The sequence below is a fragment of the Hypomesus transpacificus genome, unplaced genomic scaffold (assembly GCF_021917145.1).
Source record: "Hypomesus transpacificus isolate Combined female unplaced genomic scaffold, fHypTra1 scaffold_62, whole genome shotgun sequence".
In the NCBI taxonomy this organism is placed as follows: Eukaryota; Metazoa; Chordata; class Actinopteri; order Osmeriformes; family Osmeridae; genus Hypomesus; species Hypomesus transpacificus.
The window spans coordinates 942,984-968,567 of NW_025814035.1; the positions used below are offsets into that span (position 1 = coordinate 942,984).

The 25,584-nt window shown below is 41.6% G+C and overlaps 2 protein-coding genes and 1 long non-coding RNA gene across 7 annotated transcripts in view; 1 reads left to right on the forward strand and 2 right to left on the reverse strand.

Moving 5' to 3' along the window:
* Positions 1-86: 86 nt before the first annotated feature.
* LOC124466036 lies at positions 87-9,555 on the reverse strand. Of its 4 annotated transcripts, none has more exons than XM_047017671.1 (4): positions 9,025-9,555; positions 2,069-7,091; positions 1,532-1,612; positions 87-1,418 (listed from the first exon to the last, which is right to left on the reverse strand). In XM_047017671.1, exons 2-3 carry the CDS (start codon positions 7,035-7,037, stop codon positions 1,533-1,535), a joined length of 5,049 nt encoding a protein of 1,682 aa, XP_046873627.1. In that variant the 5' UTR covers positions 7,038-7,091; positions 9,025-9,555; the 3' UTR covers positions 87-1,418; position 1,532. The 4 variants fall into 4 exon arrangements, with proteins under 4 accessions (XP_046873627.1, XP_046873629.1, XP_046873626.1 ...); XM_047017673.1 differs by having other exon boundaries at positions 9,060-9,325; XM_047017670.1 differs by having other exon boundaries at positions 8,998-9,325.
* A 3,634-nt stretch (positions 9,556-13,189) lies between these two features.
* Positions 13,190-15,317, forward strand: LOC124466060. Its single transcript, XR_006955866.1, has 3 exons — positions 13,190-13,275; positions 13,822-13,870; positions 14,435-15,317. It is a non-coding gene; the product is annotated as an uncharacterized LOC124466060 (long non-coding RNA).
* A 759-nt stretch (positions 15,318-16,076) lies between these two features.
* Positions 16,077-25,584, reverse strand: part of ttll12 (tubulin tyrosine ligase-like family, member 12) — a 46,490-nt gene continuing 36,982 nt past the window's right edge. The window contains exons 11-14 of one of the 2 annotated variants that reach the window (XM_047017704.1): positions 23,197-23,278; positions 22,962-23,030; positions 20,879-21,013; positions 16,077-16,769 (exon numbers count right to left, since the gene is read on the reverse strand). In XM_047017704.1, coding sequence (XP_046873660.1) covers positions 20,906-21,013; positions 22,962-23,030; positions 23,197-23,278 — 259 coding nt within the window. In that variant the 3' untranslated portion in view covers positions 16,077-16,769; positions 20,879-20,905. Of the gene's footprint in view, positions 16,770-20,878; positions 21,018-22,961; positions 23,031-23,196; positions 23,279-25,584 lie in introns of both variants that reach the window. The other variant, XM_047017703.1, reaches the window with a different exon arrangement.

Sequence of the window (25,584 nt, forward strand, 5' to 3'; positions counted from 1 at the left end):
CTCATTTTGCTGAGCTGTGGTAATCCGAGGTATAAACAAGTGACGCAAATGCATTCATTTTTCACCAGTTTGAAAAAGACAAAAGGCAAATCTGACTTGGGTTTATTATGTATTTACAGTAAACGTGCACAATAAATGTAGTAAAAATGTAAAGTGAAAAATAAAATATAAAAAATATGCATTCGTCATCTTTGGTAAAACTGTGACTCCAGGTCACTTACATTTTTACAAAATCAAAACATACAAAACATTCACGCAATATCAACAGCTACACTCCTGTGAAATGTAAAGGATGGAAGCATAGCTTGCTTTCCAGTGTTGTAGGCTACCATGTAATGTGGGCCTTAAGCAAAATCTAAGCATTTAACATTCCGAGTCATATATCACAGTCGTGTCCAACTTTAACCAATCTTTAAGACAAGGGGCTGCAAGTGGGGAACAGTAATATGCTGTACCCAAGTCCAAGTGTCATTGACAGCCAAGCAGAAATACTTGTCATAGAAACATCAACAACAACCCTTGTTAAAGTTCCTCAAAAGATTATAGACATGCCATGTCATAAGTAATGACATCACCATGGCACCATAAACAAAAAGGATGATCTCAAATGTAAAATAAACAAAAACATCAATACAGAATCAGACAATCAAATATAAAAAATAAAGAATTATTTAGTAAGATAATGCAAGTGTCAACATAAAAAAATAAGTCTTCAGAAAACTGTTGAAAACATTGTTAAGATTAGGTTACAGGTAATTTCTCCATTACAATCCTACCTGCTGTAGCTACTGTCATTTCTAGTTTCAGAGGGTCTTAAGGAAAAGCGAACGCTCTTTTGAACAAAATATAACTGTTTTTATTTTAGCTTGAAGGGAGTTACAATTGAGGCAATCAAAAGCAAGCATAAGTGTGCATAAGCCCCTATCATTTCGTATTGGATTATTTATACTGATTTATACAGCTGATCTTAACCGCCCTATCATTTTCTCCATTCAGATAAACAAATCTATTCCAGGACTAGATCTCCTCATGTGACCTTGCTTAGCTTCTGTGGGTCTCAAGTTCCTAATTGGAGGTATTATTCTGACTTCCTTCCCCGTCCCTTATAGAGAGAACGAAAAGGAGAACCTGCCAATTGTCTATTCTTGGGAGAATGTATCCTAATAATACTTTCTAGTCTCTGACTTCCCTTCATGTTCAACTAAACTGTTGTTTAAAAGGACACCGTTTTACAAATTTTGAATTATAACCAATGGGATTAATTAGAATTTATCAATCAATTTAGCCACAGCACTACTCATTGGTATAGTTTGTGTTCCGCACTTTAGTCGTCTTGCCTTCGGTGCTTTAAGGTTTTTGACAATTCAACAGAAGAGGTTGTGTGAGCCAAATCGACAACCTTGTATTTTTGTAGGGGCCTAGATGGAGACAGAGGCCCAGAGGTCAATGGGATATGTTCAAATCATGCAGTATGTTATGACCACAAAAGCAATGACAGTGATGGAAAATACATTACATAAAGAAGACTTGCCTCATATTACTTTTTTTTCATCCCTTGACCTTCTATTCTGCTTCTCAGCCCACTTGTAACACCCTTCTATGGTGCTGCGCGCTGTGAAAAAAAGAGCCTGTTAATGATTGGGAAGTCACTTTGGTTATTTTGCTATGTGTACATTTAGGAACGCAACGCGCCAAACTTCAACCCAAGTTTTTGTAACCCTTTATTTTGGATAGTCTTTCAATAAATGGAATAGATGCAACATGAACCATTAAAACAGTGGTTCCCAACCCTGGTCCTCAGAGCTCACTGTCCTGCATGTTTTTGTTTTGTGTTTCCTGCTTACGGCTATTCATTTGAATCAGGTGTGTTGGAGCAGGGAAACATCTAAAACATGCAGGACAGTGGGCCCTGAGGACCAGGGTTGGGAACCACTGCATTAGAAGACACTTGTAGCTGAGAAATTAACACCCTCCTTAATATATATTCTTAAATAGTTTAAACATAGAAAGACATTTACAGAGGACTATATTAAAAAAGGGTAGCCCCCCCTTTGTAAGAAATACATACGCAGTTTGTTTGCCTTGTGAGTGCCATGTCTACTGCGTCGGGTGTCTTCCGGCGTTTTGTGGTGGATGGCGTTCGTCCATGACTTAGCCTGCAGCATACTCTTCTTCATCAGTGGGGTGACGTACTCCTGGGAATTGCGCCTTGGTTTCTGTCCTTTGTCAGGTGGGATGGGTCCTTGTCTCCTCACCATTTCTACTTTTTTCTGCTCTTCTTTCTTGACAGGTGCCTCCTCCCTCGCGTGTTGATTGAGGCTTAAGCTCTTCTTCTCTGGACTGGGCCGAGGGCAGGGGTCTTCTTCACTGAATCCTGATCGCCTTCGCCTCCTGAATGGAGTTATATAGAAGCTGCTCTCCCAATTGGAATGCAATTGCTTCTTCACTGAGCCCATCTGCTCTTCGGGGCTCTCGGGTGTGGGGGCAGCTACCATGGCTGTTCTGGGACTCCTTTGTCTGCTGGAGCCCTGGACTTTTGGTACATAATACCTACTTTGGGTTTGTACGGTCTTATGTTGGTCTTTGTAAGAGTCACATGTTTTCTTATCTTCCTTTGTATCCTGATGCTCTTCACTCTGCTCTACCCTCTCTTTCTTCTTCTTCATAGGAAATGTATGGCCAGAGGACTTCTGCTTAGTGCTCATATCCTCCCTCCTCCTCTCTTCTTTCATCCGTTCCTTCTCCTCTGCAGGAGAACAGGGGACGTCAAGACTTTGCTTTGTGAGCGACACCAATTCCCTTCGTTTGTCCCTGTGGAGCTGCATCTTTTGCTTTAAGTAATTGGATTGAGCTGTTGGGAAATGTTTGATTTTCTGTAGTGAGGTATTTTTTTTTTTGCCATTCTTCCCCTCTGTCAAACACTCTTTTTTCTGCTTAGATGAATTGGGGTAAGAGGACATCTGCTCATACCTCCCCTCATCTCTCTGTTTACAGTTCTTCTGAACAGGAGATTCAGAATTGGATTTAAAGCTAGAGAACTTTGTCTTATCACTCTTATTTTTCTTTGTTTGTTCACTATAAGGCTTGTGTTTAAGGATGGGAAGACTGTATAGTCCAACCTTTGTGGATTTTGTCTTCAAATTTGTCTTTGGCGTTTTGGGGAATTCCTCAGTCTTTTGAATGAGAGACCTGTTTGTTTTCTTCTCTGTTGAGGTCTGGCCCTTATGGAGTTTTGGCTCATGTGATTTTCTTTTGTGTTCCAGAGGAGCAGTGGAGGTTGACCCGTCCCCCGCAAGGAGGCACTTGTTCCCAGGAACAAAGTTTGGGCCTTCACAGCCATGTTGCAAATCTTTGTACACAGGGTGGTGCTGCAACACTGTTGAATCATTTTGGCTGTCCTCAGTTGGGGTTAGTTTCCGACATTCAAATGTTAGTCTTTCTGTCTTTGCTTTTTTACTGTGACTCACTGACACTGTGGAACCATCTGAGCTTTCTTCTGTCACATCGGAATATATACTTGGTTTACAGTACTCATACTGATGGTTAGAATTTGATTCAGAAGAGTATCTCCCTAGCTGAGCTACGTTTATCCTCGTATCTTCACATTCAGAGGGTTCTGTCTCAGACTGAGAATGGGTTGTATTGTGTGAAGTTATGGAATCATTTGATGCATCTTCTATGCCAGTTGAAACTGAATGCATCCTCTTCTGAGAAACATGTTTCACATTGCATGGATTGTCCTCAGAATCAGAAGAACTTACCCACTTCTTCCTGTTGATATTGGCCCTATTCCATTTAGTTGGATGTCTCCTCTTCGGAATGACAGAGCTGTCATCAGTCACTGTCAATCTGGACAGTACCTTCTTCTGGGGACCACAAATAACGTTGTCCATGAGCCAACTGCCTTCCATCTCAGACTCAGATTCTGACAGCAGTCTTCTTCTCCATGAGACCTTTGGTCTCTTTAGCCTTCGTTCCTTGCGGGACTCTGCTTTACCATGGCATAGAGTAGATACTACATGTTCTGAATCAGAACTCAATATGTATTTTTTTGAATTTATTAATGCATCGATGGACTCAAACTCTTCTAAAGGAGAACTTGACACACAGCCCTCGCCAAGCTTCTGCTGTTGGCCCTTCATCTCTGAAAAAAGCTTAGGTTCTCCCACTTCACGTTCATTGGTGACACCCAAGACAAGATTACATGGCCTGATGGGATGTGTGGGTTCTTCATGTGAATTCAGAGGTACCGTAGGAGATTCAGAGAGGTCATTAGGCTTCACGCTGATTTCCTCTCTCTCCACATGGTCAATGCACACACTGATGTCTGACAGGGACATCCCATCATTCGAGTTAGTGATTTCACTGGGTGAAAGGGTCTCTATCCATTCTCTGTTTGAATCCTGTGTCTTTGACTCCTGGATAACATCCTCAGTGTCCTCTAGGTCAGAATTGAGACTATTATCTAACAAGTAGAACCCAGCAACCGGTATGATGCGAAGTCCTCTATCTTGAAACTCTGAGGAACTCTTTGTCAGGCCCTCAGTATTTAATGCCAACTCAAAACCATCAGGAGTCTCAATGATATATGAGGAGCAGGGGGACTGCAGGACTGCAGATTCTTTACCTGTCCTCGATAACTGTGGTTCTTCTTGAGATGACAGAAGACTCAGTGTATCCTTGTGGTTCATAATTTGCTCTTCATAGAGGGAAGATTTTGTATTTCTTCCATTGATTCCAGAGAGGAGCACACTTGAGTCAATATGGCAGGTTGAGTTCTCTTGGAGCTGGTCAAACACCTTCTTGGCAACCTCAGTGTTAAGGCAAGTTATTTTAATAGGACAGAGAGAGTGTGAACTACAGTCTTTTTCTGATGCTATGAGTGACTCTACTTTGGTGACTGCCTCAGTCTGTGAGTCTTTTTCTACATGCATTTCTACACCCATCTCTATGTTCATATCAGTCAGTGCCTCTTTCAGTATTTCTGTATTTCTTCCTGTCTGTGCTTTTGGATCTGTCTCTATCCCTGTTGGTGTGTCGGTCTGCATCTCTCTCTCGGTCTCCCCTCTTTCTGTTTCTGCCACTGTGTTAGTCTGTACCTCATGCTGCAAACAAGCTACACCAGGATCATGGTCTATGTCATCTACACTCTCATTGACATTCAACCATGAAGACTTGTGCTCTGGAGTGTAGTTCTCATTAAGTCTGAAGGTGGTATACCTATCCAAAAATTCCTCTAGTTCTTCACCCTTAACGGCTTGGAGAATAACTGTATTCTCATCTTCCGATAGAACAGGTAGCGCATCCACCATGTCTTTTGCAAGCTCACGCTTGTTAAACGTCAGTAGGTTTTGAATATCCCCACCCCAAAAAATATTCAATAGAGCATCTTTTACATTTTCTTTGTTTTCCCTTGGAGTGATTAAACTCTCAAACTCATCGATCATCTTCCTTAGTTTGGATAGTGTGTATTGAATGAAAGAAACTCTAGAAATATCCATAACACTCTCCTTGACTTCATCTAAATTCCACTGCCTAACACAAGTACCATCTTTACTCACAGTTGTCTCTTCAACAGGCACTAGTCCACTTCCAGTAAAAGGTCTTCCATTGAATGAACCATCACTGTTCTCCAACACGCTTTTAAGTGCCAACTGCATTTTTACATCACTTTCTGATTGCCTCCTCTCCTTGTCAACGACTGACAGCTGTTCACTTTCATGAACTTTAACCCCTGACTCTGTAGGCTCATAGGATACCTGTCGTTCAAGTGGAGTAACCACTGCAACTGGTGGAGGGACAATAGGGCCTGTCTTCACTACTATACACCGAGAGTTGGACTGGATCTCTACACACAGAGGGGAGTCCTCATCTCTACAACCCTTTGTGCTTTTTCCTGGTTGTAAAAGGTCCATTGTCTCCACATCTTGGCCGGGGTTGTGTTTGTTTAGGTTATATTCCCCTTGGCTGAGTATTGTCTCAATCCTTCGTCTAAACCACCTTTTAAATTCCATCAAGGTGATGGAGATCATTTGTTTTTCAGATACATCCTTGTCCACGGGGGAGGGGTCCAATGTGTCGGAGGGGGCCGAATCAATGACAGCACTGACAGGCATTGAACATCTGGGTTGTGCTTTGGCTGAAACCGACACGCTATGTCCATGTGTGCCACTGTCTGTGGGAAAGTACTGGCTGGGAAAACCACTCTGTTTGGACATTGTGCACACTGACGATGTCCTGGGACAAAGCTCTTGACAAACAGGGTCTTTTTCAGTGTTTGGTATCTTCACGTCAGGCTTGTTATTCCTTAGACAACCCATGTCAGCCAGCTGCCGCAAATCACTCTGATCCTCCTGCGAAGGCTGTGCCAACTTTTCAGATGTCTTATCACTCGGAACCCTGTTGACAGAGTGAGTCTTCAGAGAACTTCTGCTCAAAGTTGAAACATTACTCTTCTCTGTTACACAGGAGCTAGTGTTTAAATCAACAACACAGCGACTTCTTGAACGTGTCCTTGACTGTCCTCTGAAATGTCCCGTAGGGGGCTTGTTTGAAAAATTATGCCATCTCCATTTAGATGACTGTGATTTCACATGCGCATTCCATGTTTCTTGACTGGTCCAGTTCCTCTGGCTGGAACAATGGGGATGGTTGCTCCATCCCGAAACTGAATGGAGCGTCTGTTCAGTGTGATGCACAGTAACGTTTGGCAATCTCTGATTGTATGGTCCAGAGATATTGTGCCATCGTAATGAGGAGTTTTGGAAAGTTCTAATGTCCTGTTGATATGCATGAAAATATGGCGTCTGAGGGTTTGGTTGATACATCACTGGGACATCTCTGTAGAATTCATGGTCTGCTGTTCTGCACGGTCCCTGGTTCCACTGGTTTGCATTCTCGTTATGGGACCATTGATCATAGTCTTGGAAAGATATTTCCCTGCTGTCTAATAGGCGTCTGTCCCTGTTGTTCCACTCCCCTGATATGGGATGTCTATGGCCTGTCGCCATGGAATACTTGTTTAACGCAGGAAGCATTTTGGACAGTGAACACACTGTTCAAAAGGTTGATAAGCCAGTTTGCTCTTCCATCTGAACAATAAAGAAAGGAAAATATGATATAACCATTGATATGATGTGTTTTTAGATTGGCACCTATTTAGTCTAGGTCAGTGGTTCTCAACCCTGTCCTCAGGGACGCCCTGTCCTGCTTGTTTTAGATGTTTCCTTGCTCCAACACACCTGATTCAAATGTATGTTCGTTACCAGGCTTCTACAGAGCTAGATAACGACCCTTTTATTTGAATCAGGTGTGTTGGAGCAGGGAAACATCTAAAACATGCAGGACAGGGGGTCCCTGAGGACATGGTTGAGAACCACTGGTCTAGGTCAACCCTGGTCCTTAGGGCCCACTGTCCTGCATGTTTTAGATCTGTGGTTCTCAAACCTGGTCCTGCATGCAGGTCCTCAGGGACCCCCTGTCCTAACCCTTTGTTTCCCTGTTCAACACACGTAATTCAAATTAACGGTCTTTACAAGACTTCAGCATTGTTAGATAACGATCCATTCATTTGCATCAGATAGGCTGGAGTAGGGAAACATCTTAACATGCAGGACAGTGGGCCCTGAGGATCAGGGTTGAAGACCACTGGTCTAGGTCATAGGTCACCCCGATGATGCCACTCAGTTTCTTTATGCCACACAGTTATAGATAATATACACATTTGTGTGCGTCATTTAAAAAGATGGAACAGACTATGTAAGCTGAACAAAACACTACTGTGCCCAAACTGTATGAATGTAGGCTATGGCCATTTTTTTTTTAAACTTATGGCCACTATTGTACCTTATTAGTAGAGGAAGGGTCTTTAGAACAGTATAAAGATGAGGAGCAGAGCAGAGGCACACCAGCTCAGTTTTGGTAGGCTACAGTTTGGGTAAAAGTGTGTTTGGGTACAGAACGGTGTGTTTGGGTGCAGTATAGTGTATGTTTGGGTAGGCTTACAGAGTGTTTGGGAATACTTGTTCCGTCTTCTAGATGCACATTAATGTCTATATTATCTGTAACCGCAAGGCATTTAAGCCATTTCAGCCTTGATTGAAGATCAATATTCTACTGTTCCTCTTGACAATGCTACATGAAATAAAGTTTCCTGCATTGATTTAAACTAGGCCCATTGTTTCATTTCTTGATACAGTGATCCTGTTACCTTGGGAAAATAACAAAGTAATTTTGAGAATGACATATATAACCCAAGATCTCAGAAAAATCTAAACAAAAAAGACTAATAACTTAACGATAAAACTGAGTAAATGGGCTACAATGTGGCCTATGTACGGCCTCTTAGGACATCCGTACAATGTGCTATCACATTCAATATATTTTTCCCGCTGGATGGACTGTCAGGCAAGCTTGGCAAGAGTAGCCTAGTTAAAAATTGCACGGTGAAAATGAACTATTAATGGCGCACACGGATAGGCTACATTCCTATTTTCATAAGAATTAAAACGGTGATTGTAGGAGTTTGTTTCGGTTTCCTCATAGCAGGGCCGTAATCATAATATATATTCAAATCTGGTCAAAACGTCCCCCCCTGTTTGATACGAAACTAGAAATACAATAACAATTTGATACTCTGCGACAGGCAACCACACACACTGTCCAAAATGATCTAGAAAATGTAATAACTAAACGTAAAAAAAAGAAGGAAAATAAATCTCCCCAGCAGATTTCGTCCCCCCCCATGTTGACTCCATGGCTACGGCCTTGCCTCAGACACTTTCTCAACTTTTTACTTAGCAATGCAAACCTAGACACTGGAGCCTACACAAATGCATTGAATCGAAGAGATGTTAATACCATGTCGACATCATTGTACACATTTAGCACGATTCCATGATAGCCTATATTACAGAACAAATATTAAATTGCAACACTATTGACCAATTCTTAAAAAGTATTTACATTGAACAGCAACACGTCTAAATACTTTCTTACCTTATTTATCTAATTAAAAATACTTACAAGTGGTCGTCGCTGTCATTTGTAAAATAAACTACCTGTTGATCATTTGCTACCCAAGGTCTATTATCATTTTTAAAACGTTATAAAATCCAGCGCGTTTGACGAGCGTTACTGCTGTTCTCGGCAATCAAGGTATGCAGGCAATTGTTATGTATTTCCCCCCACTCAACTCCGCACGAGAAGATTTTATCCAATGGACCAAAACCCTTCGGGTAGATCGGCGTTGATCCAGCCCCTAGCCACACCCAAAATTGACTCCACTACTCAGTTGACAATGAATATTTCGATGTAATTATAATATACGAACAATTTAACTCAGTCCTTCCCAATGAACATGCAGCTTGAACCGCTTGGAATGGGGTACCGCCGTACCATAAAATGTAAGTCTTGATCAATTAGGCCTATCAAAGTTCTAAAAGGAACTCAGCAGAGTCTGATGAAGAAAGTTTATTGAACTTCAAAGAGTAAAAACAGCAATAGACGGTGAGTGGTCCCTGGGTCTCAATTGTCTGCACAACCTCCTGTTATATACCCTTGAAGTCTGCATACCAGCTCAGCCCTAGCCCCATTTCTTTTTTAGCAACCAGTCATTGGCCCAAACCCAGGTCACATGTCTGGATTTTGACATGAAACACAAGTGTTGTTTTCCTCTATTTTTCCAACCACTATGCCATAGCTATCTTACCTCTTAGCAGCTGGGCCTATATGTTTGCACATTTGCACAGTGACAAGATCAGAATTAGAAAGAGCTTTATTTGCCATTTATATTCACACAAACAAAAAATGTACTATGGCAGGAAGGCGCATATGATAAACATATAATAATCTTAAATTTTTTAAGTAGAAAAAGTATAACAGTCTAAATAATTCTAAAACAATCAATACAATGTAAAATATAAAATAATAGCAAAAAGTGCAATATGACTGTTGATGGACTTAAAAAAAAGTTAATGACGTTGGGAGTCCTCAGACTGTTCTTAGGGCATGAGGTTCTGGTCCTTATGGACCGCAGCCTCCTGCCGGAGGGGAGTGGCTGGAACAGAGTGTGTCCAGGGTGGGAGGAGTCGGCCACAATCTTCCTTGCTCACCTCAGGGTTCTCGAGGGAAAGCAGATTGCAGCCGCAGTGTGGATGATACAGTCTGCTCTTGTCCTTGGTAGTGGCAGCAGTGTACCAGATGGAGATGGAGGATGGACTCAATGATGGCTGTGTAGAAGTGCACCATCATTATTTTTGGCAGGTTTAATTTCTTTCAGCTGCCGCAGGAAGTACATCCTCTGTTATGCTTTCTCGAGGTGAGGGAGCTGATGTTAAGATCCCACTTGGATAAATGAGGATGGTGCCCAGGAAGCGGAAGGACTCCACTGTGTTGACTGGGGAGTCGCACAGGGTGATGAGGCTGAGTGGAGGTGGTCCACAACCAGTCCACAACCATCCAGTTTGTCTGTTTGTGTGTCTGTGGCTCAATGATTTTGAGAACAAGGCGATGTATGAAGTTGAAATGTGTCTGGTGTATTGCTCATAACCCAAAGACGTGCAGTGTAGAGAGTTGTTTGGATGAGCAGTTCACAACAAATGTATATGCATTTTCACAATTCATCGCCATTAAAACAATGAGAGAAACAGATGGTGTTTGTTTGGGTAATCTCCTCCAGATGGGTGTGAGAAAAAACGATTTGATTGCGTTAAATTTAGGATGACTGCTTGATTCCGTCCAACCAGTTAGGGTTGGAGCCAAGTTCCATGGGTTGTTGGCAATGACAATTCCGACTGATCAATGACAATTCCGACTGACCAATTCTGACTGGGTCGTATTAGCTTTTCAGAAGGAGACAGGCCAGTGTAGTAGCCAGGCCTAGAAGCAAAGGCACTCCTAGTCAGCTGCTCCACAGACATCCTTGGTGTATTCCTGCTCGATAATAATCCTTGTAGCCTACTCGAGCAGATCAAGAATGTTATTTGAATTTGTGTGGACATACACTTCTTCTATTAAAGGGTGAGTAGCCTATTAGTTGCCCCGGGTTCTGGATTGATCTTCTAGTAGCAATGCCTCGCTGCTATTTTCAGCTGTTTCAAACTCGCCCAGGACCAGCGCCAGAACAGAGCCAGGTTGGCTCTATGATAGATGGTTTGTAATGACATAGCCGAAGCTATATTTAGGCTTTTTTTTACCAAAGTCTTTATAAATTAAGGTACGTGCTGTGGGCCATAAAAAATCCATGTAGGCCTAGGCTACTCCACTTGATGATTAACTTTGCGTCAATCGTCAATATTCCGACATTTCACCGCTGGTTTGTGATGTAGGGTTTATGAGGGTTCAAATATGAGGGAGAAATTGTCATTGTCTAAAACAATTCCTGGCGATGCGCTGTGAATTGTGTCAAACTATAAAAGCGCTGGCTTTTAAGAATTAATCGTCGTCTTTAAGATGGATATGTTTAAGCTACTCTGTTCTTAATTTCTCCAGTTTTAAACTGTTGTAGTGGGCTTCAAAAGTGCCAAAACTTCAAGGAAAAAGGCTGTCAGTCAGAGATTGGATACAAAAGCTGTGTCTACTACCGCGCACTTGTGCACTTCGAGCAATGACTTTCAATGCTTAGGGCGCTTCACTCACAAAACCTGCAGAATTCAGTGCACTGAAAGTACCCGGATGGCGCACTGCAAACGGTCCAAAAAAACAGTGTACAACGATGGACACTACTCGCCCTAAACGGGCGCCATCTTGGCTACGTAGCGGAAAAGGAGGAGCGCTTTCGGCAGCTTTTTCCACTTGAGTGGGGAAGCGCGTTCAATTTGGCAGGTTTTGCGGGTGTCACGAGCAGATTTGCGTCCGTCACTTCCACCAAGTGTTTAAGGTAAGTGTTCCATTTGAGACAGCACTTCTCAGTGACGGAGTGCACTGAATATGTAAGTGCACTGTTTTGCAGGGCACTGTATTGCAGTGTACTTCATAAAGTGCGCGGTAGTAGACACAGCCATAGGCTTCTTTATTGCATAGGTTCAGAATGCATTCACTAGACCATCTCAGCCGAGAGCAGTCTGAAGAGAACATGATTCCCACAGTCATTTTATACAGAGTGTAACACGTCATGCAAATAATTTTCGACTGTCTGTTGACAATCAGTCTTGGGTAACAATAACCAGATGGGAAGAGTGTTTGTTTTGCTCGTTGCTAGGTCCCAAAGGTCAGTTCTTCGAGGCGGACATTTTGTATGTCAGCGTGACCTGGCCTTCTGTATCGTACAAAACTCTGAGAACTCTAGTTGGGACAGAACATTGCATTAAAGATAATGTCAATGAGGACACAGAAGGGGGCCCAAAGAAGGAAATGTTCTGGAAATGTGTTGCACAGGAAAATTATTCAGCTTGTTCAAGTGGCCATCTGGCCCAGTCTGGTGTTATACCAGAGGCTGCTTACAGAGACTTGTGTTCTGATTTGGCCTCTGCATGAGCTGTGTCCTAAACTAACCCCAGCATAGTGTATATGTCTAAAATACAGGTTTTCCAAGACCACAACACTGTCATCTGAAACTTTACTGGTTTAGTCAGTTTCCATAGCCTTTGCTATAGAAATGGTAAACCAGGTAAAGTGTAAATTATGCTTGCATTCTCATTTTCTTTCTGTATGGATTTCAATAAAATGAACAGTAGTATACAACTCATACATCTTTTGTAATTTTTAAAGCATTATAATAATTTTAGTTGTTTCCAAGGACAAGAGGATGTGGCCTTGGTGATGGAAAATACTTTAGTTTTTTTCGTCAGCTTATCTTTTCGTTTTTGTGTTCATGTATTAATATGATGTGAGGTCCAGTTACCAGTGTGGCAAAGTACTAATGGCTACAGTTGTCTAAAAGCTTCACAGGATACGGTAGTCGTTTTATGCATGTTCTGAACAAGCTAACACGATGGAGACGAGACCTTTCGTCTCCCCATGGGGAGGCGGAAGTCTGTCACCTTTGAATGTCAACTAGTCAGTCTAAAGCTTGTGGAAAGTTCCATGCTTCGTTTGCAACAGTTTTTGACACCTGCTCCTCATACATGCAATGCAAAGATCAAACAAACAGCATATTTAAGGCATGTAAAGGCAGGTAAGGCATGAAATTAAGACAAACAGGAACATTCCTTGGGTGTTCCGCTTCTGCTTAACCACATTTGGGTGCAGTGGTTTCTCTTCCTCAGCGCGAAGATGTCATACACAGCAGTATTCTTTTCAAACATTGTGGTGGTATCTCTGAAGAAATAAAAATTGGTAAGATATCTTTCAAATACATGTATTATCGAACAAACAATTGAACACAGAAACAACCATCTTCAACACAAACATAAGACAATAACACAAAACCATCTGGCCATGAATCAGATGGGATCAGAAGTAGCGCACACCCAAACAGTGTATCACAAGTTCTGATGCCTAAACTATCTAGCTTCGATTTTTAAAGGAGTGCCCCAACAATGGATTGATCCATATCTCAAGTGACCAACTTACGTACGTTTTTCTTCTTTGTCTATTCATGTCTGCACAATGGTCACTGTTTCCACTAAGGTCTGAGGTGACATCTGCTGGCTAACTCTCCCCTTGCATAGATCTACCAACCTGTCCTCCCGACCCAGGAAACACATTCCACAAGTGATGGCAGAGTAAATCACAAACTTAAACAAACCTTTATACCACATAGGCAGAACTATTTCTCAACCCTTGCACGCAGCTGGACACAGCCGAGAACAGCTGGGAAAAGTAAAACCAGCAAAACACCTCCCTAACCAACCCTAAAACTGATTTACTCCATTGTCGCAGGAGCCTAAATCTGATGACCTGGATAAGCAGCTGTCTTCTCCAAGCAGGGGTAAGAACTGAGTCAATGTAAACATAGAAGGCAGCAGGAAAAGCTACTGACTGGGCCTGAGACTATGATTGTTGGTGACTATGCTGTAAAAGATGTCAGAATGATGTGCAGCAAGAATACCAAAATACTGCTTTCCAACGGATATGGTCTCTAACATGAGAGAAAAGATCTTGGACATCGTGGCTGACCATCCCACGGTGAAAAACATTGTCGTGCATACGGGAAGTTGTGATACTGTGAAACAACAGTCTGATCTTCTGAAGTGAGACTTTATTGACTTGTTCAACACAGTCAGCTCTGTCAATGCCGAGGTGTTTATTAGTGGCCCTCTTCCACCAGTCGGAAGCGGAGATATTAATATAAATATTCAGCAGGCTGTTTCAACAGATGGCTGTCAATTGCATGTACTGACCATTCAGTACATTTTATCAACAACTTTGACAATTTCTGGTAGCGCAGACATCTTTTTAAGGCAAATGGCGTTTGCCTGAACAAGTCAGGGGTAAAACTGTTTACCTCTAACCCATTTTTCTTCCTGCGTCACCCGTCTGTTCCCACTGCCAGGGACAAGAGGAGTCTAAACAAAAGATAACAACATGGCATAGCCATAGAGACCTCATGGGAAGGATGCCCCCACCTAAGGAAAACCAAGAGCCAACCTCATCATCAAGGATTGATCACCCCCTCGGAGGGGAGGAGTTTTTACTTCTCTCCCCTGCACATACTTTCACCCACCATACTCCATCCAGGTCCCCCTCCCCTCTATTTTCCCCCTCATCCCCTCCACCATGAGTTCACTGACAACATGAAAGAGCTGGTCACAGCTAGAACCAAATTCACTCCCCGCCGCACTACTATTTTCACTCCAGCTCAACCTCTGCCACTGGCTCTAAGTCCTCAGCCAGTTGCCCCCCCTCCCGCCTCCACGACGGCTCCACAACCATCCTATCATGAATTGATTTCTTTTGGGTCCAGACTACAAGGCTAATGACACCACTGATTCTCACCAGGAACAGTTTTGGCCCTGTATGAAGCTAGCCTACACAATTCCTGTCCTGATTTATAGAAAAGGAAATAATAGGCAGCGAAGAAACATGAGTAAATCTGCACATTTATCAAATTTTACATGCATTCCTCGCCAGCCTGTCCAAACTAATCGGACACAGAGCTTTAAACACATAAAAAAATAGCTTTATTAAATGTCAGGTCTCTGTCAGGAAAAACCTTTTTAATCAACGATTGTATTGTTAGGCAAAAACTTGATTTTCTGTTTTTTACTGAAACTTGGTTAGACCAAGATAATAGTGCAGCTGCTCTTATTGAATAAACACCTCCCAACTTCAGTTTCATGAACTGAAACAAGAGTGCATAAGAAAGGCGGTGGAGTTGCAATTTATTTAATGATTCTCTTCAATGCAAGCAATGTCTTTTGGTCCTTTTACTTCCTTTGAATATGTGGCGCTGAATTCCTCAACATTTACAGACCTAAATACTGTGCAACTTTCTTTTGATGAGTTTAGTGAACTGCTATCTATACTCTGTATTTATTTAATTGTGTTCTCAATTCGATTTTAATGTCCATGTTGATAATCCCCAGGACAGAGGGTCTATAGAACTATGTGGTGTCCTTGATAACTATGATCTGACTCTGCAACATTTCCAAGGTTGCTGTGACTGATGTCGCACTCTGATCATTTCTGTGTTTTCTTTGAGAGTGCAATCTCCCTGCACACAAATGTCCAAACCGAGGTTGTGACAAATCGTTACATCACTGAAAACACCAGTGAACTATTTATTCACAAGTTCTCCTCCACACCAGCCCTTTCTTGCATCTCAGTCAATGAGCTTGTGGATGGCTTCAATTCCAAAGTAAAACTTGTTATTGATACCATCGCACCCACTAAAGTGAAGGTTGTCTCAGGTAAGAAAAGATCCCCATGAGAAATGCCACGCTGGTCAGAATAGAGAATAGAGTGTTGGAAAGCTGAGCGCCAATGGTGAAAAACTAATCTCCAGGTTCACTGTGATATCTATAAAGAGAGACTTCCCGATTATAATTCGGAACTTAGAAATGCAAGGCACTCCTTCTTCTCTGACATAATAACCAAAAACAATAACAATACACGTGCCTTATTTCTTACCATTGACAGACTTACAGACCCTCCGGTGTCAGTAACTGCAACACTCCAATCCACCTTGGCATGTAATTAATTTGCCTCCTTTTTTGCTGACAAAATTCATAAAATTAGACGAGCAGTCGGTGTGTCCACACCAACCACAGGGTATGTGCTGTCCCCATCTTTAAATAACATCCATTTAAATATCATGACACAATTTAATTCAATCAACCAAAGAAGCCTAGGAAAACATTATACAACATCTAAAAACATCCTCCTGCAGCTTGGATATTCTACATTTTTAACACATTTTTTAACACATTTAAAAAAAAAAAAATCACACTGGATGACCACGGATCTTTTAGTTGTTATATTTAGTTGTTCTAATGTTCATTGAACCCAAAGTGCTAGACAGTTCATAAACGGCCCTCAGAGCACACGTGAATTAACATCTCGTCTTAATTCTTTCTTGAAACCACATCATGTTGTTTCTTAATGAAATTGTACACCTTGTTTTGTGATAGTGTTTATTTGACAACTCAAAGACAGCACTGCAAGGACAACCAACAGACAATTTCTCCTCATGTCAAGTTCCGCAACTGCTGACAGGAAGTGGTCAGAGGTCTCAGGTCATATGATCTGGGTGACGGGGCACTTGCTGGCCTCGTCCAGGAAGAGGGTCTGGTACATGTGGTTGTAGAAGTCTGGGTGGTACAGGCAGGCCCGGCCACAGTCTGGACTGAAGTTGACCTCTAGGATCTGAGGCTTCATCACACGTTCACCTGGGGAGGGGGGGGGGGGATTCAGGGATTAGTCATGGTCTCTCAACAAGTGATGTATGGGTCATCATGCCCTTCTTCATGAAAGGGCTTCTGGATTGTGGAAGTTTATGGAAAGTACATTGCTGTGGCATTCAGGAGTTCCGCAGGCATGCCTACAATGGTCTCACACAGGCAACATTAATGTGGTCCTACATGTACATTAACACTTATCGGCACCTGTCACAAACCGGCAATAGATGTTCTTACCAAAAAGTAAGTCACATTATGTTCAGTATGCTACTAGGTCATGGGATGGGAAGATCTCTGTCGAGTTCTCTCTCTCTTTGCACTGAGCAGGTGATGAAATGTATTGTTAATGTGGTGGGCTTCAAAAGGTTGCCACAAAATCAAGGATAGGCTCAGTCGGAGTTTAGGATTCACAAAAGGCTCGTTTATTGCATAGGCTGGAACAAACATTCGTTATACTATCTTAGCCAAGATGAGTCTGAGGGGAACATGATTCTACAGTCATTTTTATACAGAGTGTAATACGTCATACAGATATATTTTTGGCTACACTTGGACAATCAGATGGAAGTGTGTTTTGTTAGATTTTCTCGTTGCTAGGCCCCGACGGCCAGTTTCTACAGTGGACCGTCTGTGTCAGCATGACCTGGCATCCTGTCCTGTACACAACTCCGAGAACATTTCGTTAAATATAACGTTCACGAGGACACAGAAGGGGGGGCCAAATAAGGGAATGTTCTGGGCATATCTTGCACAGGAAAATGCTTTAGCTAGTTCTTTGTTCAAGTGGCCATCTGACCCAGCCTGGTGTTATTCCAGGAGCTGCTAGTAACGACTTTGTGTCCTGACATGGCCTCTGCTTGAGCTGTGTACTAAGGTAACCTAAGCATAGCCTGTTATGTTTAAATACAGGTTACTCGAGACCACAACATTAACCATCATTTCTGATATCCTCATTTGTTTCATACTTGTCCTATGATAGATGTTTTTCTTTTAAGTGGAGATAGGAGATTCTGGCCATATCGCCCACCCCTATCACGGTATGAGTAATTTTATATCACGGTTACGGTATATATCACGGTATAGTAATTGTTCTGTAAATTAAATTAAGAAAATGGTACAAAATAACCATATCGTACTTCATCATCACACTCCATTATTTATTACAAACAAAAACAACTGCCTCACATGAGACAAAAGCTGTATTTTGTGTCTTAATCTCTTCATTCCAGAAGCAACCTTGAAACCGGGCTGAGACGGCAACCGAGCAGGTGGGACGCGCCAGCAAGAACAACTCCCTGATGCATGAGACATCTCAACCCTCTTTTAATCTTACTGCACTGTATAATATATGCTGGGGTAGGGACAGATAGTTAGTTGGACTTCATGAACCAGCCCAAACTCTGTTGCGGGTAGGAAAACGTAGACAACCCCAGAGCTCTGTACTTGTTGATTTCCAACAGCTACATTAAAGCTGATATTATTGGACCTCTGCGACTCCAGACCACTCTTTCTAGAACACAGATTTGTGTCATTGAATACTATCATTACATATTGGAATATACACAACAATGAAAGTCCTTCAGTCTAGATCAAGAATGCTAGCAACGCCACCAGTGTAATTTTACAACAATTATTTTACAGCACGAGACATAAAACTTGAACAACAAATCGAATTGGTTATCTGCAGAATGGGTCATCAAATATATAATTAATTAGCATCGGCATGAATGTGGTCCGCTTATGACAAAATACACTCCACATCGAAAATTCCGTCAGACCAACTCAAATGTGCTTCAGGTCAAACGAAAATAGCAAATCAAATAAAAGTTAAACTACAATTCTAAATATTGCAAGAATGCGATTTATATGATGGCTGATGAGGCTATACAATACAACAACAAGAAATGTAATTGACACGTGTAATAAAAAAATATAGTATAAAAGTATACTGCGGTTGAAACGGTATAGCCAAATCTCTCTCGGTAGACACATTTCTACCGTTGCACGGTATATACCGTTATACCGCCCAGCCCAAAGTGGAGACATGTGAAAGGTCAACCAACAGATATGATGTCGTGACAAAGGTTAATCAGCAGCTGTAGAGACAGGGGCCCCCAAATCCAACCATAGAATATAACAAAGATGTTTTTTGAAATAAATGTTTTTTAATTTTATCACAATCAAGGATGGGAACAACCAGTTTTAGAAGTTTCCATTTACTGTCAGGCCACTTGCCCGTCTGACCTTAGACTTGTGCCACAAGTTCCTCCTTTTGAAAATGTTAATTCAAGGCTTCTGTTCCTGTCTAGAAACTGGGGATGAATAGTAGTGCATTGGGCACTGTCAGAAAAATGAAGAGTGTAACCTTTTATTCTGTATAAAATGATACTGTGTCTAGCATTCCTTGTGTGCAGAGGCCACCCCCAAATGAACTATAGGCTTACGTAAACAGGAAATCCTTATCTTGCTACCTTGGGGAGAGGGTGAGCATTTGATACTGAATTTGTGTTGCTGAAGCCTAGAAGATGTTGGGGGGTTTGTTTGTTTAAAGGAGATACTGTGTGACAGGCCTTGATGGAGGCGTGAGGTCTGGTGACCATTGGCTTGTCACCTAGTGGGGTTGGGAACTTTGTAACTTTCCATTGCAAGGCATGCACACACACACACGCAAGATCTATGCAAGTGAGTTAGCCAATGAAAGAAAATAAATGGGACAGTTGCATGATTGTGGATCGACCAATGACTATTGAGAACTGTGTTGTTTACTTCCTTGACTTAATTGAATCTGTGCATCACTTAATAATATAGAATTATCTAACACATAATGTGCATATATAGGCACATAACTTTGAGTCAATCTCACCCAGAGACCACACTGCTCTGTCTTACATTTCTCCTTCTTGTGCAAGAATAAAAGACAGAGACAAGTTCTTCTGACCTCAGACCTTTATTTACAAGAATGCCATAACAGGACAGAGAGCCCTTCCTGTGTGTACCAGTCCTGTATTACTTTTTTTGATCTGTTTAAGGTTAGTGAGATGCAATGGTAAATTATGTTTGTTATATTATTTGATTATTCTGTTTAGCTTTTGTTTATATTCTGTTATCACGCTTTGTGGCATGTTGTAAACTGTGGAGCTTACATTTTAATGGCATGAGAGAGGGAGATAAACTATTTTTTCATGTTTTTAAACAGATGTTTGGCCAGTTTGTAGAATGAGCAAATGTCCTGGGCTTCTGGGTTAGTGCAATGAGCTAGACTTTTGTGCTTCTTTGCTCTTTGCTGAAATCCTATTTGGTGTGAAAGGAGAGTATGCCACATAATGTCCAAACAAAGAGATAAGGAGCATTTCAACGTAGATCCGCAGACTTCAAATGTGATTCTCTGTGATTTATTGTGGAGTGTCAGTTGTGGAACGAAGAAGCCACCCTCTTATCTGCTGTTATTGAAGGAGAACCACTGACGTGTATTTGTTTATTTGTTGAGACGGGGGTAGGGAGGATGATGTCAGTCGGTTTATTAGAATGATATCGGATCACGTAATGACATGCAGAATTTCCGTATACAAGAGGCTTGTGTCTTGGTGAGGTCAAGAGGGTATATGATCCGAGCTTGTCTAATAAACAAAGTGAACCCTTTTTATTGTCATGCATCCTTCTGGCCTGCCTTCTGACAGAAATTCATCGTATCACGTAACCAGTCAGGAGAGAATGGTTAGATGAGTGAAGCACAGAGATCACAAATTTCCTTAAATACAATGAATAGGTCAGTACAATTATAGTTTCCACAAAACGTGTCCTTACAAGGCACAGCAAATGGTCAGCAAGTATGTGACAACACCGTAACTCATACAAGTCTGTTTATGCATATTTCCTTCTTAATATCTCCCTCGAGTCTAGACAGCCGTCACATTTCTATACATGGACTGAATGGGGCCTCACTGTATGAACTCTTGACCGGAGAAAGAGACAAGTCTCTCATAAAAAAATTTATGCATATTAGAGGATAACATTGAACATTGTCAGCATAGTCGGATAACAGCCGTTTGGACACAAATACTCTTTGTTTTTTGTTGTGAGAATCGCAGTGGCATGCTCACCTGACTCCGCGATGTCCCACTTGAGCATCAGGTCCACAGCGTAGATGGCCCTGGAGGACGGGTAGGGGCAGATGCCATACGGAGCTGGCCGCGATGATGCCACCTGGAACAGCTCGCCGAAGGCCTTGAACACCTCTTCCTGGGAGGAAGGAAGGGAGGGAACGGGGGAGGGAATGAGGGATGGGACAGATATGAGAGCAAGAAAGAGATAGAAACCATAGTACCAAAGGAACGGGATATGGTCAAAGGCCTAAAAAAACCCAAATCTGCTTCCAGTCAACCCAAGCATACTAAATGTGGACCTGTGAAAACAAGCAAAAGAAAATGTATTTTGCAACCACGCTATCACTAATGTGTCCAATTGTGAAAAGTTGGAGAGCTAGAGCCGTGGCCAGAAGGGTGAGACTGCACACAGACTTCCACAGATTAACTAATACCAAGAAGTGCAGTGTGTTCTGTAATTAATTAACTTCACATTACACTTATTATTACTTTAAACTTACTTTCTATTATCCGAAACAAATTCCAAATTTACAATTGACAAATTCTGTCCTCTGACCTTCATGTCTGAGAGATGTTGTGGCTGAATTTATGTACTATAAGTTAATATGGAGGGATGCCTATAAATATGGGAGAGGGCCGAGGCAAGGGATTTATTGTCTGACAATTTGTTTTTGCCTGTAAACAAAATCAGAGAATGGTGCCACAAGTAAGGAAACAACACAATCCCATGTCTTAATTTAGGAGGAAAAGAGGGGTATTGCCAGAGGTTACAAGGAGAAAAGTAAGAACAAGAGCCAGGGAAAGGAGCTCGTTCTCCTTTTTTATCACTTTGGGAATAACCATGTCCTCAAACAAAGGTGAAAAGGGAACAGCGAGAGCAGATCAGGCTGACATTGGAGAGATAAGGAGCTTGTGCATGTCCCAATTCGTGGAAAGGGGATCGAACTGTGGAAAGATTGTGGGGTAATATTGGGAAATAGTTGTATGGGAAATTTCCTCATGTTGACTATAAATATGTGCTGGGTCTTAAAGGTCTCTGGCTTTTTTTGAATTCCTGTATCAATGGCTGCTTTGCTGAATAAACCATCAAGCTGCCTTGATTTTGAAAGATATTCCACTCAGAGTTTTCTCTTTACCAAATGTTAGATTATTTTCTGTCAGAAGATAGGCCAAGGAAAGCACCACAATGAAAAGAGTTTACTTCGTTTATTAGGTTGAGCTGCTCGAATCACGTCACCACGCCAGGCAGAGTGGTTGGCATGAGTGAAAAACATTTCTCTCAGATGGCCAGTATGTACATGAGCTGGACAGTAAAAATATAGTAACCACCAAAACATGCCCTTAAACAGTACACATTCCACGACTTAATGCCCAGGGGAAACGGTACCCAGATAATTCAATTACAACTGAGTTTGGAGACCATCAGCTGCTTCTCCTCTTCTCCAAGAGTGGCACAAAGCACATTCCTAAATCTATATGTGTACTTCTAGGGACCCACGGAGCGACCTCTTGACCTCACAACGACACATGCATTCATGCAATTCACATACATAGAAAATCTGACTAGCAGACTATTGATTGATATTTGCATGATTACCAAAAATGTGTTTCTACTTAATAAAATAACATATCAATGATTTTATTTGCTTAGCTTAGCAGACAGCTAAACCAAATTTACGCTGAAATATCCAATCACAAACTGTTTATAATGTTATTAGAGACAGCCTTTACCCATAGTGACCTGCCAGGTTACTAGTTACTTTGACATTTAACTAGAGGGCATGTTTATCTAAAAGATAAGAGTCCTCTCCACACACAACATTCCAGGATGTTGTCCTAAGTGTCACCCTACATGTTATTATTGTAGCAAACCCTTGCATTTGTTCATCTGTTCTCCATTTCCATGTGACCTCAAATGCTCTGGCACACTCACATTATTGCTGCAAGCTGATATTAAACACAACAGAGTCTCAGTCGCTTGGTCACCCGTGTTACTTGGTAGTCTTCAGAACTACAGACTCAACAAACCAGGGAGTCAAATTGACCTCAATAGTGTTTAGAGTTAAATATGCATATTTACCTCCACATCCTTCCATGGGTACTGTGGATACTGTTTCTCAAACATGGGGATGAATTCATCGTAGTGTACCTTGGCAAAAAGGAATCATGAAAAGAGGGGCATCATGTATGGCAATTTCACATGAATTTAAACTGGATTTATTCCCTCATGTCTGTGTGTATAAATACGCTATCTAAATAATGTATTTTCAAACTGTCCTTCTGGTTGACTTGTTTGCTTTGCTTGTATGTTGTACCTGCTTGAGTTGCACCCCTTCTGTGTAGTTCATCACAGTGAAGTGCTTCTGATAGTCATCAAAATGGTCCAGAGAAAAAGGCCTGTGTGAGGTGGAAAGAGAGAGATAGAGGGAGGAAGGGGAGAGTAAAAAAAGGTTAGTGGAAAAGATCGGGGGTCGAGGAAGAGATAAAAGGCATACATAGAGCAATAGACCGGGTGTCACCCTGCCCCCCACCTCTCATATGCTAGTTTCTGTATACATGAGGCTTCCTGAGGTCAAGAGGTCATAGAGTGAGGGCCCTTACAGAACGAATATAGACGTGGAATGCACTATGTCCAGACTCTTAGAAGAACTCTTAAAGTGGCTGTAAAGCAGAACTGAAAATGAGTTTGAAGTTCATCACACCACAGAAGAATGTGTTGTTAACTACCCATCCAAATTTGAATGAAAATAAACACTGACCAGTATGTTAAATTAGGCTTTGAAATCTTGAGAAAATCAGCAGTCTTCTCTGCTTGATACTGGGGGGGCGTCTGAAGGAGCAGAAGCTCCGCTCCCTCGAATGTATCAATTGCAGATATCAGAACAGACCTTCCGGCAGTCTCTGAATGTTTTATGTGTTAATTACTTTGTCTTTGCATCGTACCAGCTGAGTAACAGACTGCAGGTTTTATAAACCGTCTGTGATCTGATGTAGATAGGTGGCTGTGACGTAGATAGGTTGGGTTTTGCCCCGCCTATAAAAAACCTCATCTGAAACGGTTGAGAAACTGTTCAACGGTCTTACTCCACATTTCAGTGCGACAAAGTTTTCATGCTTTGCACATGCTTTCAGCAACTCATTTCACACGTATATAATGTACTGAGAAGAAAATCATGGAATTTTATTTACAGCACCTTTAATCAGAATCAGAATAGTGTTTTATCGCCAAGTAAGTGGTCACAAACAAGGAATTTACTTTGGTGGGAAGGTGCATACAGTAAACATAAGTATCCCAGACGTCATGTCTCCAAATGTACCTCTCTGGTCAAACTAATCCCCATTAGATCAAAAGTCTTAGATAGAATGCCATAGAAAACTCCTATCCCCAAGGGTCAACTGCCCCACAGGGTGGTCAGTACCTCAGGACAAACAAACATTCCCTCTCAATCCTTCACCACCTCTTGACCCATCTCCTTTTCTGCAAGCTGTAAGTTAGTCACACAGGATGTTCCCTATCAATGAACAAAGGAGCTTACAATTCAACCACAATTAAAACACATTCATTTGACATACAATCTAAAATTATTTTACAGTCTCACACCTCATTGTGTGACTTATTGTTGCATTGCTAGTCATATGTTGATAGGTTAGGGTCAAGGTGTGGTCTGATTGTTCTACAGATAATAGTTGGGGGAACTGTGAAGCATTCTTTAGATTCTTGGGTCTCCTGAAGGGTTCTCCTCAGCTCCGGCTTCTCCTACTCCTTGCTCACCACTCCTTGCTCTTACTCTCTCTGATTTACACTAATCATGGTAGAGTAGGAAAGGTTTGAAGCCTTCACTTTGTAACATGTTTGACTTGTAATGTCATTAAATATATATACAATTTATATCTATGCTGTACCCTAGAAGGAAATATTCGATGAAACTATTTGTATGCATCCAATGTTAGAAGTCACTTTGTAACCAACCCACTTCATTCATTCGACCACCAAGTGCTAGGCATTGATGGACCAATGATTCTCGGCTGGCTACCTAATAAGCATTTGATGAACCCTTTTTTTGATTGACAATCTTAGTTTTCCTCTGTCATTCTTTCTCCTTGAGCATCATCCCAACAGTTACATACTTCAGTAGAGACACAGTGGCTGAGAGTGAGACGGAGAGAGAAAATAGTACAAGATGGAAAAGTGGAAGGGGGAAGTTAGAGAGACACAGAGCAAAAACCTGCACTAGTGTGTGTGTGTGTAACAAGTTGTGCGATGAATAAAAAAAAAATCCTTAAAAAAAGGAATACCTCCACCAGTTACAGTGAAAGGGGGACTTTTTGTCTTCTACTCTTAAGCATTCATCTCATATTAAAATTGTATGCATAATTATGCATGTCTATGTGGCCTTGTTTTACTATCCTTATGGTAACCAGATGCCCCCTCAAGAATAGTAAACAAGGAAAATGCTTGTGGGGACTTGTGGGGACATACAGTATTCATGGTCCCATCAAGTTAAAGTGCCATATCTAGGGGTTTTGTGGAGTGTAGGATTATAATAGAGTCACAATTTTTGCTTGGCACCTGTGATAGCAGATTTGACTATTAACATAATTGTTCCATATCTGTTGGATTAGAATGTCTTGGATTTTCTGTTCTGTTAAGTTTCTGTCATGTCACACTGAAGGGCCTGTGTTCATAAAATGAATCAGGGGGT

Coding starts and splice junctions, on each gene's coding strand:
- LOC124466036 (XM_047017671.1), bottom strand. CDS start 7,037: ATGCTTCCTGCGTTAAACAAGTATTCCATGGCGACAGGCCATAGACAT. Junction 1,613..2,068: donor TCACAAGGCAAACAAACTGC/GTATGTATTTCT, acceptor TTTTTTTCACAG/CGCGCAGCACCATAGAAGGG.